The sequence below is a fragment of the Meles meles genome, chromosome 17 (genome assembly GCF_922984935.1).
Source record: "Meles meles chromosome 17, mMelMel3.1 paternal haplotype, whole genome shotgun sequence".
Classification (NCBI taxonomy): domain Eukaryota; kingdom Metazoa; phylum Chordata; class Mammalia; order Carnivora; family Mustelidae; genus Meles; species Meles meles.
This window is the reverse complement of record NC_060082.1, coordinates 33,375,305-33,389,357: the sequence shown is the minus strand read 5'-3', so window position 1 is coordinate 33,389,357 and position 14,053 is coordinate 33,375,305. Positions and strand designations below refer to the sequence as shown.

The 14,053-nt window shown below is 44.6% G+C and overlaps 1 protein-coding gene across 1 annotated transcript; it reads right to left on the bottom strand.

Moving 5' to 3' along the window:
* Nucleotides 1-636: 636 nt before the first annotated feature.
* Nucleotides 637-11,171, bottom strand: DYRK3 (dual specificity tyrosine phosphorylation regulated kinase 3). The gene is made up of 3 exons (XM_045983534.1): nucleotides 10,929-11,171; nucleotides 8,824-8,935; nucleotides 637-3,371 (listed from the first exon to the last, which is right to left on the bottom strand). The coding sequence occupies exons 1-3, from the start codon at nucleotides 11,003-11,005 to the stop codon at nucleotides 1,797-1,799; spliced, it is 1,764 nt and encodes a 587-aa protein (XP_045839490.1). The 5' UTR covers nucleotides 11,006-11,171; the 3' UTR covers nucleotides 637-1,796.
* Between the last annotated feature and the right edge of the window lie 2,882 nt (nucleotides 11,172-14,053).

Below are 14,053 nucleotides of genomic sequence, written 5' to 3'. Positions count from 1 at the left end.
GGGGCAGCAGTCTTTTTTAACACTGTTTGCTTAAGAGCAGGTCTTCCACACTGATAACAACGGGCAAAACAACCCGAACATGTGCTCTGCTGAGATAACGTGGGGGCTGCTTGCACCGCTTCTCAGTTGGGCCGTGGGCTCAGCAGGAGCTGGAGGGACGTGGAGGAGGGGTGTGTTTCCACTGCCTTCTGTAAACCCGGAGTGAAGGAAGTGATTCAAGTTTTGAAGTGTGCCATTGCTCAGGCACCAGAAGCACCAGGATGTGCCCTTTTCAAGAGGCCGAAGCCTCGGTCTGAACCCTTACGCCCGCGGCCAAGGTCATGCTGTGGACATTGGCTCACTCTCCATTTTCACAGCCCGTGCCGTGGCAATCAGGGTACTTCTCAGGCAGGAGTTCCTTCAGTGATGTGCCCCTGGCATTTCTCTTCTTTTGGTTACGGTGTTGCCCGGCGATCTTATGATCTCTGACCTTATGGAGTTCGCAGACTAAGTTCTAGAGTGAAAATGGAACTGGGTCATCCTGGGAATGGTACTGAAGAAAGTAACGGTCTACCTCAGAGAGGCCGCTCTGAGGACAAAGCTCAGGCACACTCTTGGCGGAGGGTGGAAGTAGAGGGGAAGAAAACAGTAGCACTTCTAAGGAAGACATCTGGCTAGCAGTCAGCTTTACTGCCAGCCCTCGCTGAATCTTAGCAGAGAAAAAGAAAGGATGTTCAAGCAAAGGAAAAGGAAATGGATGACCATCGGCATCTGGATTGTCTTGTATCTGAAGTTCACTCAGCACCTAGGGGACAGTCTTCGGCTTAAATGGCCAGTGGGGAGACTGTAGCATGCTGAGGTGGCAGAGGGCTGGGTAGAGACGAGGGAGGGCAGTGGGCTGTGGTTAGGTTTCTCAGAGAGTGATCACTTTTACAGGGAAGAAGTCCATAGAAATGCAGCAAGTAGGCTGGTCTCCAGGGTTCCAAGAAACTCGGGAACTGAAGTTTACCTGCTGCTTCTCCCTTGAACGGTCATCTGAGGCAAAGAAGCTGCTTTATGCTCCCTGGAGACAGGGGTGCGGTGGGGTTGTAAAGTGATATAGAGGACTTAAGTTTTAAAACCAGTGCTTGGTAAAGGGGTAGGATAGCTATAAAAAGCCTTTCCCAGGAAACATATCAGAAGCAGAAAAATCATAAAAATAATAACAACATAAAATTAAAACAGCACACATCACAGGACTGAAAGAAAGAGAAATGAGTCATTGAGAAGCAGTGACACCACTTTTTCAAGTGACTAAGAACTTCCAGAACCTACCCCTGCCCCATATTCTGCTAAACCCTTTCACCTGGGATGAGCCCACAGAACCGCCTGCTGGGGCAAGAGGGCTAGCTTCAGCTCTCATCCAGAACCACGGCTGTGTCCCAAGCTACCCCTCCGGAACAGAGGCCGAGGGAGACGAGAAGTGACGAGTGGCCAGGATACACTTCTCGGGGCACCTTGTATCTTGAGAGAAAGGGACTTAAACCAGTAGCAGCATACGTAAGGTGATGTATACCTGACGACAATAACGAAGATGCACTGACCTATAAAAAGTCATTTAATGTACATTCCAGGATGGCCAACACAGGCTGGTTAGGTAATTAGCCCTTGAAGAGTTCTGTTACAGTCATATAAAAATGTTTTGCCTTGTTAAAAAAAAAAAAATCTAGTCTAACAAAAACATATCCACCAATGGGCCTGTATTTTTTTCCCCACGTTCAGGTCTGCAAGATAATTAAAAATACAAACATATACATCTCTGAGCACAGCACTGTCCATTAGCTAATGAGTTTCGGCAGTACACTGCACAGAGGTATACCACCACTGGTTTCGGACATTAAGTTAGCTTTAAGCTTGTTGGCTATTCCGACAACTGGAGGCAGCTTGGAACCCAGTCCCTGGAAAGCATTTGCAGGATTTACCACCCGTTTGCCTGATACCTTTTCGATGGTGACAGGTCTGGGCACAGACTTACTAATCCAAGGATGTCTCAGTGCTTGAGCTGGGGTCAAACGGGCAGACGGATCCCACTGAAGGCACCTTTTCAAAAACTCTATAAACAAGTAGTCATCACATCCCTTCAGTGCTGTCACCCAGTCTTTGCTGCCTGGGGGGCCCCGCTTTTTCCCCCTACGTGAGCGACCCCCCACAAGCACAACCCTCCCATCTGCCTGAGTAGTCACAGAACAGTAGCGAGGTAGGCCCTTGGAGTTAATGAAGTACTTGGCACGTTTGGCTTGCTCCAGAAGTTTTGGTGGTGGCATCCCGAGCAGCTCCATCATACAGGCCAACTGGTCTCCCTCATCCTCTCCTGGGAAGAGAGGCTGTCCTGTTAGAAGTTCTGCAAGGATGCAGCCAAAACTCCATATGTCTATAGGCGTGCTGTAGCGGCTTCCTAAGATGATCTCTGGAGCTCTGTAGAACCGAGATTGGATATACGTGTAAAGCTTCTGGTATTCGAAACAGCTGGACCCGAAGTCAATGACCTTGGTCGCACTGCGCCCATGGTGCTTCAGGAGAATGTTTTCTGGCTTCAGGTCACAGTGAATGATCTTATTTTTGTGGAGAGCATCCAAGGACTGCAAGATGGATTGGGCAAACTTGCGAACTAACTGGACGCTAAAACCCTGAAACTTGTTTTTTTTAATGAGCTCATAAAGGTCTATGCTCAGCAATTCAAAGGCCATGCAAACGTGGTTCCGGAAGGTGAAACTTTCCAGCATGTGGATGACATTCATGCTCCCAGTTTTGTCCTGCTTTTTAAGATGCTCCAGAATCCGGATCTCCTCAGCAGCTTGCCGATGGAAGCGCTTTTCATTGCGCACCATCTTCAGGGCCACGTACTGTCGAAGTTTGTGATCGTAGACCCGGGCCACCTGCCCAAAACTTCCCTTGCCGATAATCTTCAGCACCTCGTATCGATAAGCTAGATGGTCGCGAGGCACGTGAATATAGGCCCCGTCTGCATCGTCATAGCCACCATTATTGGGACCGCCGATCACTCCGTGTCTTTTTTTGGCATTTGGGCCCACGAAGTAAATCTCGGGGTAGTTGACAATCTCCAGCTTCTCGTAGGCAGTCAGGTGGTGTTTGTACTGCTTCAGTGCTTGCTCAGGAGTCAGGGGCACTGCTTTGGATGTTTTGGCTGAACTGCTGGCTTTCACCGCATTCGAGCTCTCTGAACTTTTACCCTGAGAGGCGGTAGGAGAGCACTTTTCAGAGTCGTTGATGCCATCTGTCGGAAGAGTGTCAGATCTTCTGTTGCCAAATTCTTGAAACAGCTGTTCTACCTTCACCTCACCTCCGCTCAGAAAGCGCTGAGTGTGATCTCTGCTTAACTGCTCAGCGGTGATCTATGGAAAAGAAACATGACTGTGATGGTAAAGCCACTAAAAATAGCGGAAGGACGAAAGAATCCATCCCCGGCCAGAACGACACCAAAACTGTCCAGTCACGTAGGTTACAATTACCCAAAAGTGAGACGAGAGAGGCAGGAGTCAACAGAGACTTGTGTCATGCCGATCTTCAGACCCCCTAAGAATAACTGGCCACCTCAACCCCCCAGTATAGGTCTTGCTTTGTTTAAGAGCAAACGGTCTTCTTACCAAACCCTAAACGTGCTAAGTTCCTTCTAATGGGTCTGTCTTTCTGGTGAGAGTCTTCTTACCCTACCCACTCTCATCCTGCAGTCCTTCAAGTTCCAACTCAAGTCCCCTCCCTTCCAACTGGAACTACTCCAAGCCCACGCTAATTAACCTCGTATCTTAACTGTAGCTTTTCAAATCTGTACCACGTGATCTGGCATTTGATTATATACATACTGTCTCCTATTGTTTACTGTTTCAAGTATCTTACCAATTCTTTTTTTTTTCAAAGATTTTATTTATTTATTTGACAGAGAGAGATCACAAGTAGGCAGAGAGGCAGGCAGAGAGAGAGGAGGAAGCAGGCTCCCTGCAGAGCAGAGAGCCGGATGCGGGGCTCGATCCCAGGACCCTGAGATCATGACCTGAGCCGAAGGCAGCGGCTTAATCCACTGAGCCACCCAGGCGCCCCTATCTTACCAATTCTTAAGGGCATACATCAGAATCAAAATACGCATATTAAAGTGTTCTGTTTAAAAAAAGAGAAAGAAAAAAAAGAGGAGAGAAAGAATCCATGAAGGACCAGGCAGGATTTGAACCCAGGTCTTCCATCAGTCCAGCATCCTTCCCACAGACACAACTTGGCCCGGATTCTACTAGTACTTCTACTACTCCCCATTAGGGCTGAATCATGGCCGTGGCCTGGAATCAAGCAAAACCTCATTATCTACTCCCAGGCCCCCCTCAAAAATGACCTCATGATCTATTCCCAGGCCCCCCCTCAGAAATGACTGAATGCTTGTAGTTCAGCTCACTGAATCACAAGGGTCTAAGCCAAAGAGAATTCCTGAGATCCTCTGGGCCAATTCTTTATGCATCTGATGAGTAACAGTGAGAATCCAAGGCCCCTGGAGGGGTAGGGGAGGTTCTGGTAAAACTTTCCTGGAGAGATAGTGTCTCTCACCTACACCTACACCCACTCTTCCGTAGGAAGAGCCTAGGTGATAAAGGCACATTACTCTTTACACTTGAATTTGCTTAACACTCTCCTTCAAGGAACAGTAGCTCACCGAGGAAAGCTCTACTTATTCCTCTGAGAGGAAATATAATTCTACGAAATTAGATGGAGGAAAAGAAAAGCAAAAAAGAGAAATACAAAAAAAATTACACACGCACACTACGGAAAATTCAAGAGGGTGCTAGAAGGAAAGAAGAAAACAAATGAAAAGGTCATGATCCAAAGTGGCCATATCCTTAAAAAACAGAATTTTAATATAACCTAAGAAAACAGCACAAAGCCCATTATCTAAATAACAACACAAAAGAGAAAATATAAATAGTAGCAAAAAAAAATGATGAAACAATTTAAGTGTTGGCCAATTTTATATATAGCTGTAGTTTTTAGAGCAGGACATTCGCTCCTGCCTGCTCCTTTCAGGTCATTTTCTCAATTTAAACATTTAGGGAGTCCCGTCGTCACAAAAACCGGGTAGCACCTGATAGCACACAGAAGTGAGGCCCTGGCTGCCTTTGGCAAGCAGTGTTTGAGTCAAGAGATGACATATGCACCGAGAAAAATCTCTGAAAGCAGAAGGGAGAACTATCACTGGTCAAGAAAATAAGACAGGCCTGCAGACAGAACCCAAATACCCTGATAAGATGTAAATATTATGCAACATTGTTCTTACCAGTAAGAAGTCAAATGACTCTTAACTGTACTCAGGGCTGAAAAAACAGAAGAGGGTCTCATCCATCTATCTGGCCCTCCATGTGCTGGTCACAGGAACCCTCACTGTTCACTATTACAAGTGCTTAAAAAAAACAACAACCCACAAATAAACAAAAAACAAGTGTTCTCAAGGAAGTATAATCCAGGAGGCGGTAAGTTTGGCAGAATGAGGGAATTAGAATTCTTTGGTTTTGGGGAGATTTACATAATAAAAGCGAAACTCTGCTTGCATCCCGGCCAGTTTTCCTTAAAATTTTTACACCTAACTTCAGTGCTTCTACATATTTACTGCGAGCGTGTTGGGGACACGTGCTGAAGAAAAGAGAGATCTATGGGAGTCCTGGCTATCCTGCTTAAAAGCTGTAAGTCCCTGGGCAGGTTGCTTGACCTTTCGTCCAGTTTGTTAGCCTTAGTTTCTTTATATATAAAATGTGCATATTAATACCTATTTGCAGGATGCTGTGTGAATCAAATTATAATTAATAATATATGTGAATGACCCTTACAAGCTATAAAAGATTTTACAAATACTGGTAATAATTTGGCAAAATTCTCAATACATTAAGGCTTAAACTATGTGCCTTCTCTTTGCCCTTTCCGTTTCTCTCTTCTGTCTGTGGGACCTCCTTCCCTACCTCCAGTCCCCCTCCAGTAGACATCTGGCACTACATAGGTCTCAGGTCTCCTGCAGCATGATGGCCCCCACAACAGGCCCTCCTTTAGGATGCACGGAAATCCCTCACCCACTTTCTCTCCCGACAAGAAACCTGCTTTCAACTTGCTCTACAATTTAAGGTGTCACCTCTCCAAGTTATTGGAACTTCAACAGATCAATGCCTCAACCCAAAGGAATGACCCTCCAGAAACGAGGTCACCAGTGACAAGCTGGTAGGAAAGGGATTTGAGGGTCCGTCCCTGGGTATTTTGCCAACTCTGCCTACATGTAAGGCTGTGCCGGCTCTGGAGGTCTTCATTTCTGTTTGTGATAAAGAGAGGGTCTCAGGCACAGAACATTAATATTAGAACAGAAATTTAATTCGCACAGAACTATTATGATAAAATTAGGGATGTTGTTTGGATTTCCTGACTCAGGTTTTTCCTCAAAGTGAGCCTAAATCTCACTCCGTGTAAATTGAGTCTTAGTTTTTCCTCTGGAACTATACAGAAGTGTCCAAATTTCATGTAAAAGTCCTTCAGATACTTAAAAGGGGCTGTCCCGCCCGCACCATTTTCCCCTGGGCTTGTCAACCCATCACACCCTCTCCCTCACAGGGTTGCTTCCTATCCTATTCACATTCTCAACGCCAGCTGCACTGCATGTCTCTCTTGAAGTGTGGCTCCCAGGAAGAAAACCATGCTCCAGGTACAGTCCACTCTGGATTTTCAAGGTCTGAGTCTCCAGTGAATCTGAAGAATTCCAGGAAGGAGTTTTTCCACACAGGGAGGGGTTCTCTTCTTAGGTTTCTTTCCTTTCCTGTACATAACTCAAATACTGGCCTGAATCAATCATGTATCAAGACTGTTGTGCTATAAATAAAATCTTCCTTTCATTGTTCTAGGAGAATCTACAATTTGCACGCATGTTAAAGTATAATAGTTATAAAATACTACATATTTCTAGTCTTATAATCATAATAACTGAGCAATACAGATTATATACCAATTGTTTTTGTAATTATGTAATTATACCACAGGGACAGATAATGCCAGATTAATTATGTTTTGTTTAAGAATGCTTCACATATGCTGTTAACTTGGAGGGCTCTTGACATTTCAAATAGAATCCTCAACTGTGTTAATAGAGTCTTGAAGATCTTGCTGAGAAATTCTGAGAAGGAGTATACTTCTCATCCAGACAGGAAACACTCCATTCTCTTTCCCTGGCTCTTGACCCTAAATCTGCAACACAAAACTTAACCCAATAAAAGCCTATATGCCAACGATTTATGGTATACAATGAGAATATAAGAACATCTTGGATAAACAATGAAGCCTAAAGGCTTTGTGAAAACAGCAATAGGGTCTGGGGATGGAGTCATGTCATAACAGACTATCCATGTCAACAGAGGCCAAAGAGCATTTTTTTCAGCAAAGTTTGCAAAGACACCATTACCTTAGAATGAAAATCCTATGTCCCCAAAATGGTTACTCTGTATATTATACATTAAGAAATTCATTTTGACCCTGAAACATACCATTTAATTGACCTGCTGGGAGATGACTAGCATTGGCTAACTCTAAATTGAAGTTAAAATGAACTTTTAAGTCACATGTTAATGGACCTGCCCAACTGCCAAAAGTTTCCCACAGAGACCTGCTAATGGGCAGCCAGTAACCAAGAAAACTGATGGTCAGATGGACACTGGGGAGATATGCTATGGTGAGTGCTGTGAATTGTTTAAGACGGATGATTCATGGACCTGTACCTCTGAAACAAATAATACATTATATGTTAATTAAAAGGCAAAACAAAAAAACAAAAAACAAACTGAGGTCAACCAGAGGAGTATGAGATTCTGGAGCTCTGAGAAGTTTTTCACATATTAAAGAAATAAGCTTGCTGAGAATGGAAAGGAAACTTACTGTACTCCAGAGAACAGGTTAAAAATAGGGTGACCAGCCTTCCAAATATATTTAGCCAATACTCTGTAATATTATTAGCCTCAGAACTAGTGAAAAGATTGACTTTAATAGCAAAAGCTGACAAAAAGTTGGGGAGGGCTATGAAAAATGCATGCAACATTTTTTGGAGTATAGAAACAATCTGAGGTCTTAGATGCAGAAATGTGAAGGAGAAATTACAAATTAGTATACTCAGTTATTCAATTCGTTCATTGGGTGATACGTACAGCAAATGTTAAAGTCACAGGATAGCTTTTCCCTATCCTGGAACTTGTCCAAACCCTGTTCTCCCTACTACTTTGTATACGCTGAGGGAATATGAATTAATTTTTTTTATTACCTTAAGTAAAACAGTGTCAAAAGCTAAATGTCTGCAAGCTCCAGAATGATTAAATTCATCAAAAACCAAACTGTACTGTTCAAGTTTTATTTATGATTCATAAAGTGATTCTCTGTAGCATACTAATAAGCTAGGACTGCATTTCTCTCTTGCAGGGGAAAAAAGGTGCAGATCTATGAATTCAGGGGTATTTTCTGTTTCTGGTTTTTGTTAAAATGAGTTTTTACAATACACTGTCTATGTCCTTCTATAACAAAACAAACATTCCCTAGATAAAAGTAGCTTATTATTTTTTTGCTAATTCCATGCATTTATCCCCATGATTGAAAGGAGTAAGTGCAGCTCCAAATCAAAATCATTCTGTAAATCTAAACTGGGAACACAGCAATTGTTATTTCAAAGTCAAGAGAAACCAAAAGGAAACAAAAGAGTCTGGGTTGCCAGCGAGATGTAACTGTACCTTGGGCATTAAGTAGCACTTCCTTCTTTTCAAGACAACTAGAGAGCCAAGAACAACTTCATTTACTTACATTTAGTCTTCTGGGCAGAGGCGGTTCAGAAGGATTGCAGAGTACATTTGAACAGGGTGGGCATTTGGTTTCATCTATCATCATGAAGGTATCATAGACACCATCCCCCAATCTAGTTGAAAGGGTTACAGATAAAATCCATCAGTAACTGAAGTATATAAACTTGTATTTTCAAAACATTGTGTCTTTATTGCCTCACATCTGCCACAAATAACTAATACAAATAAATGTCTACACTGCATGTTGGCATTGAATACAAAAAACTGGGGTATTTGGCAAAAGAACAGAGGAAGCCCAACTTTTCTTTTTTTAAAAAGGGAAGCATTTCTAGGTTTTTATTTTGAAATAGTTAAAACAAGTCTGTCTTTGTGAATGTTGTTAAAAAAAAAAATAGGGACTATCAGGGTGCCTGGCTGGCTCAGATGGTAGAGCATGTGACTCTTGATTTCGGGGTTGTGAGTTCAAGTCCCATATTGGGTGTAGAGATTAGTTAAAATTGGAATATTTAAAAAAATTAAAATAGGGACTATCAAAAGGATCTCATTTAACTTACTACTTGCAAATAAAGGCTAGTTTGAATCTGAAACCTAAAAACTAACCAGAACAGGAAAAGAAAGAGGAAAAAAAAAAGGCAGAGGTAACTATATTTTAAAAATCAGAGACCTGGATTCTAATATCAGCTATACCACTGGCTGTATTAACTTCTTCCCTGAGCTTGTTTTCCATACGTTATAATGGGAAGAACAGTTTTAGTCTACAGGAAATGAAAGGTCTTAGGGCTGTCTTCTTTTTATTGTTTATTTACGTAAACAATAACTTAACATCTACCTAATTTGTAGAAACATACAGTGAATAGCACAACAAATACTAAAGGGATTCTCTAAATTACAAAATGTACTGAATTTCACTTCTGTATCCACTTCATTTTCTGGTGGATGGTGGAAGCTAAATGCGAAACAATTAAGGAGCACCTCTGTTCTTTAGTACTGTGTCTCCCCAACTGAAGAGGGAGAGGGTTTATTTTATTTAATCCACAGGATGGTCCTAGCTAATGTATTTCATTTGCCACTAAGAATATGAATTTCCCAGTTATACACATCAGTCTTTCAATGTATCATTTTTATATAATACACTACAAATACAATAATAATGACCAGGAAGAATTTTAAAAAATCTTTTAAAATATGCTGAAATACTTATTTCAGTTTTTTAATTTCAATATTTAAAGTTGCCTTTAGAAACCGTTTTGTAAAATTACTCCTAGAGCTTTCTTCATTGATGTGTTATAGAAATACAAAGAATAATTTAAAAAGTCCAGTACAAATATTTTTGGAATATTCTTTTTAAAAACTAGCTCACATTCTTATAGCATTATTTATATCTTTAATGGAAACTGCTTCTCTGACAACCCAAAATTCGGGATGTGACTGGGTCTTTGCCAACAACATGAATATAATAAATAAAATGGGAGAGGCGTCCACATTTATAAAGAAAAAGACACTGAAGACCTGCAAGTATTCCTATAAATAGGCAGAGGAAATCACCCGAAGGAAGTCTGCATGCAAATGAAGCGGGGGGGGGGTGTCCCCTGTCTCCTTTTAGGCGTAAAATACAATGCAAGGTGGAGAATCTCTCAAAATAGGATCTCCAGAAAGCCCTACTCAGCACAACCCTTCACCTGCATATCCGAAGCCGACCGCACCCCTCACGGCAAAACCCAAGAGTTCAGCCCTTGGTTATCTGCTCTGAGCAACAGGGCTTCCGTGAAAGGTAGTGCTCCCTGCCTCCATAGTTTGCTAAAAAAGCCCCACAAAAAGTCCCAGGTTCTTAAGAGTTCCTTACCAAATCCCCGATCTACGGCTGCTTCTCCTAACTCCGCTCCAGCCCCCTCCCCCGATCGCGGTGGGCAGGCGGGGGAGGGTAGCTGACGGAGGGGAAGAGGATGGATCCGTTCCCCGGAGGCGGTCAGAACCCTTCCCTCGTCCTCCTGCGAGGGGCTCACTCCAACCTCAGTCCAGGCCTTCCCCGCCCCGCCCCCCGACCTCGCCAGCCTGAGCCAGCCGCCCACTCGGGCGCCCCAGCCCGTTACCCTGCGGCGCCGTTACCTCCGCTGCTGGGGCGGGAGTCCGGCTCCGGGCGGCCCCGCATCCTTCCGCCCCGGCCCGCGAGCCGTGCCTCCCATCCGCTAGCTCGGGACCCCCGGGGGGAGGGGCGGCGGTTGGAGGGTTCGAAGTGCAGGGTCCACCTGCGCTGGGGCGGCTGCCGCCGGGACCGCGACGCTTCCCGGGGGAATCTCGTCCAGACACTGCAGATCCGCGCGTCTCTGCTCGCGACTCGCCCGGCCTGGAGTGGGGAGAGGAGCAGCAGGGGTGGGAGGGGGAGCGGTGTGGTCGCCTAGCAACCGCGGCACGCCCCGGGAAACGCCTCTGCGCCGCTACGCGGTGACGCAGGGGGGCGGGGCCCGAGGCCTCTCTCCACCTCGCAGCGCCCGCCTGGGCGGCTCGCGAGGGCTCCGGGAGGTTCCGGGCGGGACGTCAGTCGCGGGTGCGGCGGGTGTTCTCTGGCTGTGAGTGAGCGGCGGGGAGCCGCTGCCGCTGTGGGGCGAAAGGCCCGGACGGAGGATTTGTGAAAGTAGCAGTTAAACCCCCAATATCTGCCTCAGAAGTGCGGCCCGCCCCTCACTCTCTATTGTCCTTTAGCACGTTGTAGCCTGAACTTCTAAAACCTCCCTTGAATATGTATTTAACAATGAATGAAAAAACGTGTGATTTCCTTAGGCTTTCCCACGGAGGGTCTCCTCCCCACCCGCCCCCGCCGGAGCAACAACAAAAACGGAGGAAGCTACGTTTAGTGACACTTCGGTGACACTGTACCAGAGCTTACGAACATCGTTTTATTAATCTCAGCGACCACACCGTAGGACATCCCCCTTGTACAGATTTAAATAGGATCCAGAATTTAGGCTGACATCTGACTCCCCTACCACGGGATGCTCGGAAGGTAGGGCGCAAAGAGCCATTTTACCGATGAAGAAACTGAGGCCACGGGATCCCTGCTTCTCCAGGATCTTCGAGTTGGCGCAGCCTGAGCTGGAAGTCCAGACTCCCAGCCTTCCTTTGGCTTGCAGTAGGCCCCCCGGAATGCTCTGGGTTTTTTAAAACAGAAGAACGCAAGTGTGGTTCTCTTGTGCGTGGTATCTAATCGGATTTCCTTGAACCTGCGAAACCCGAGGCCAAAAGAGAGAGAAATAAACGTTCTCAAAATGTCGAACAGGGGCGCCACCTAGTGGGGCCCGGAGACTCATTGTCCCAAACCGGCATAGCATAGTCCATAAATCTGAAAATTTCCATCCGAGGCTCATTTCCGTGTGACTAAAAGTCATATTCCCTGTTTTCATGCTTCCAAGTAAAATGTCCTTAAAGATTCAGAGGCTTTTCATTTTATAAATTAAGAATGTGTCCGTTTGGGGAACTTGATGCCTTGTGACCAATGTTGCTTGAGCTGCTCAATGACATAAATAAAACTTCTCCGGGCTCTTAAAGTTATTCTAATTTCACAAATAAGCTTCTGTGGGTTTCTTGACCCTCCAAGCCGCACCCCAGCAATCCTGCTTTCATATGGGTTTGTGTTAGGGCTCCTGCAGAAGCTTTTGTTTGAAGAGAGTTCCATGGCAACAAAAGTTTGGACTAGATTGCTACTGAGGTCTCTTCCAGCTCTGTGATTGCAAAATTCTACTGAATAATCCCTGTTCTTAGTACTTATGTGGACACCCTAGACCACTTTACTGCCCTGAACATTCAAATGGGACTTGCCCCCACAAGTTTTCTTGCCTCATTCTGAATCACTGCTTTGAGAGGAACACATCTCTGGTTTCAGACATACCTCTGTGAGCCAACCTGAAGCATTCCTGCTTCCCTTCCTCCTCCTGAGGCAGGAAACAGAAGCTTCCTTTATCTTTAGCCTGTTGTTCCCATGGTCAAGGAAGGAAGGATTCCTTGGAGGTGCTAAAGCTTCATGGATCTCTGACCTTAGTGTTTTAAACACTTTCCAGTATTTCTGCAAAGAGCCCCTGTTTCATAACAGTCTGGCTGGGTTAAACATTGGGCTGGGTTAAAGTCCAATAAAGGATCTAACAGGCGCTTTCTCACCCTCTCTGAGCTGATATCTTGTCCCCTCTTGAGCAGCTTGAGCAGCTCCCATATGATTCATGTCCTTCCTTCCCCTCTAAAGCCCTGCTCAAAAGTAGTTCAAAATAGCCCTTATCTTTCTCCACATAGCTAAAGTCAGATTTAGCTAACGTGGATTAGCCAAATATATAAGATGCCTGCCTGACCTTTGAAGCTGGTTCCAATGTATCCGCAAAATCAGGAAACCAACAAAGAAAAAAATGGCGCTATTCCAGGGACTTCAGAAATCAATGGGACATTCAGAATGAGATCACAGCAGTTTCAAATGCATAGAATAAGAAAACATCCCTGTGGCTATATTCACCTTCAATTTTGTGATGAGGTAGCTGTCGGTAGGTTAAATTTAAAATCGTTTCATTGCTACGAATTATTCTTCACAGCATGCTATGCCAATATATAATATGACATATGAATCAAAAAATTGGAAAGCATTAAAAAAAAATCATTTGGAGGCATGCCTGGCTGGCTCAGACTGTTAAGCGTCTGCCTTCTCCTCAGGTCATGATCCCGGAGTTCTGGGATGGAGCAATGCATCAGTCTCCTTGATCAGCAGGGAAGCCCACTTCTCCCTTTCCCTCCACCTGCCACTCCCCCTGTTGGTGCTCTCTTTCTGTCAAATAAATAAATAAAATCTTTTAAAAAAACCACTTGGAGAGAAACTGTGAAGGTCTCCCTTTTTCCCAACTGTATTGACCTCAAATTTACCTGAGCTCCAGAAAATGCACCTGCTTTTTTTTTTTTTTTTTCCAGAAACACAGAAATCTAGCTCATTGAAATACTAAAACCATGTCTTATTTTTCTGAAACCCCACCAGTCTTCCTGACCAGACCCTGGAAAGGCAGTCCAGTTTTTTTCTCTTTTTTTAGATTTTATTTATTTATTTGACAGAGAGCACAAGTAGGCAGAGAGGCAGGCTGAGAAAGAGAGGGGGAAGCAGGCTCCCTGCTGAGCAGAGAGCCTGATGCGGGGCTCGATCCCAGGACCCTGGGATCATGACCTGAGCTGAAGGCAGAGGCTTTAACCCACTGAGTCACCCAGACGCC

Coding starts and splice junctions, on each gene's coding strand:
- DYRK3 (XM_045983534.1), bottom strand. CDS start 11,005: ATGGGAGGCACGGCTCGCGGGCCGGGGCGGAAGGATGCGGGGCCGCCC. Junction 8,936..10,928: donor CTCCCGCCCCAGCAGCGGAG/GTAACGGCGCCG, acceptor CCTTTCAACTAG/ATTGGGGGATGGTGTCTATG. Junction 3,372..8,823: donor CTCTGCCCAGAAGACTAAAT/GTAAGTAAATGA, acceptor TCTTTTCCATAG/ATCACCGCTGAGCAGTTAAG.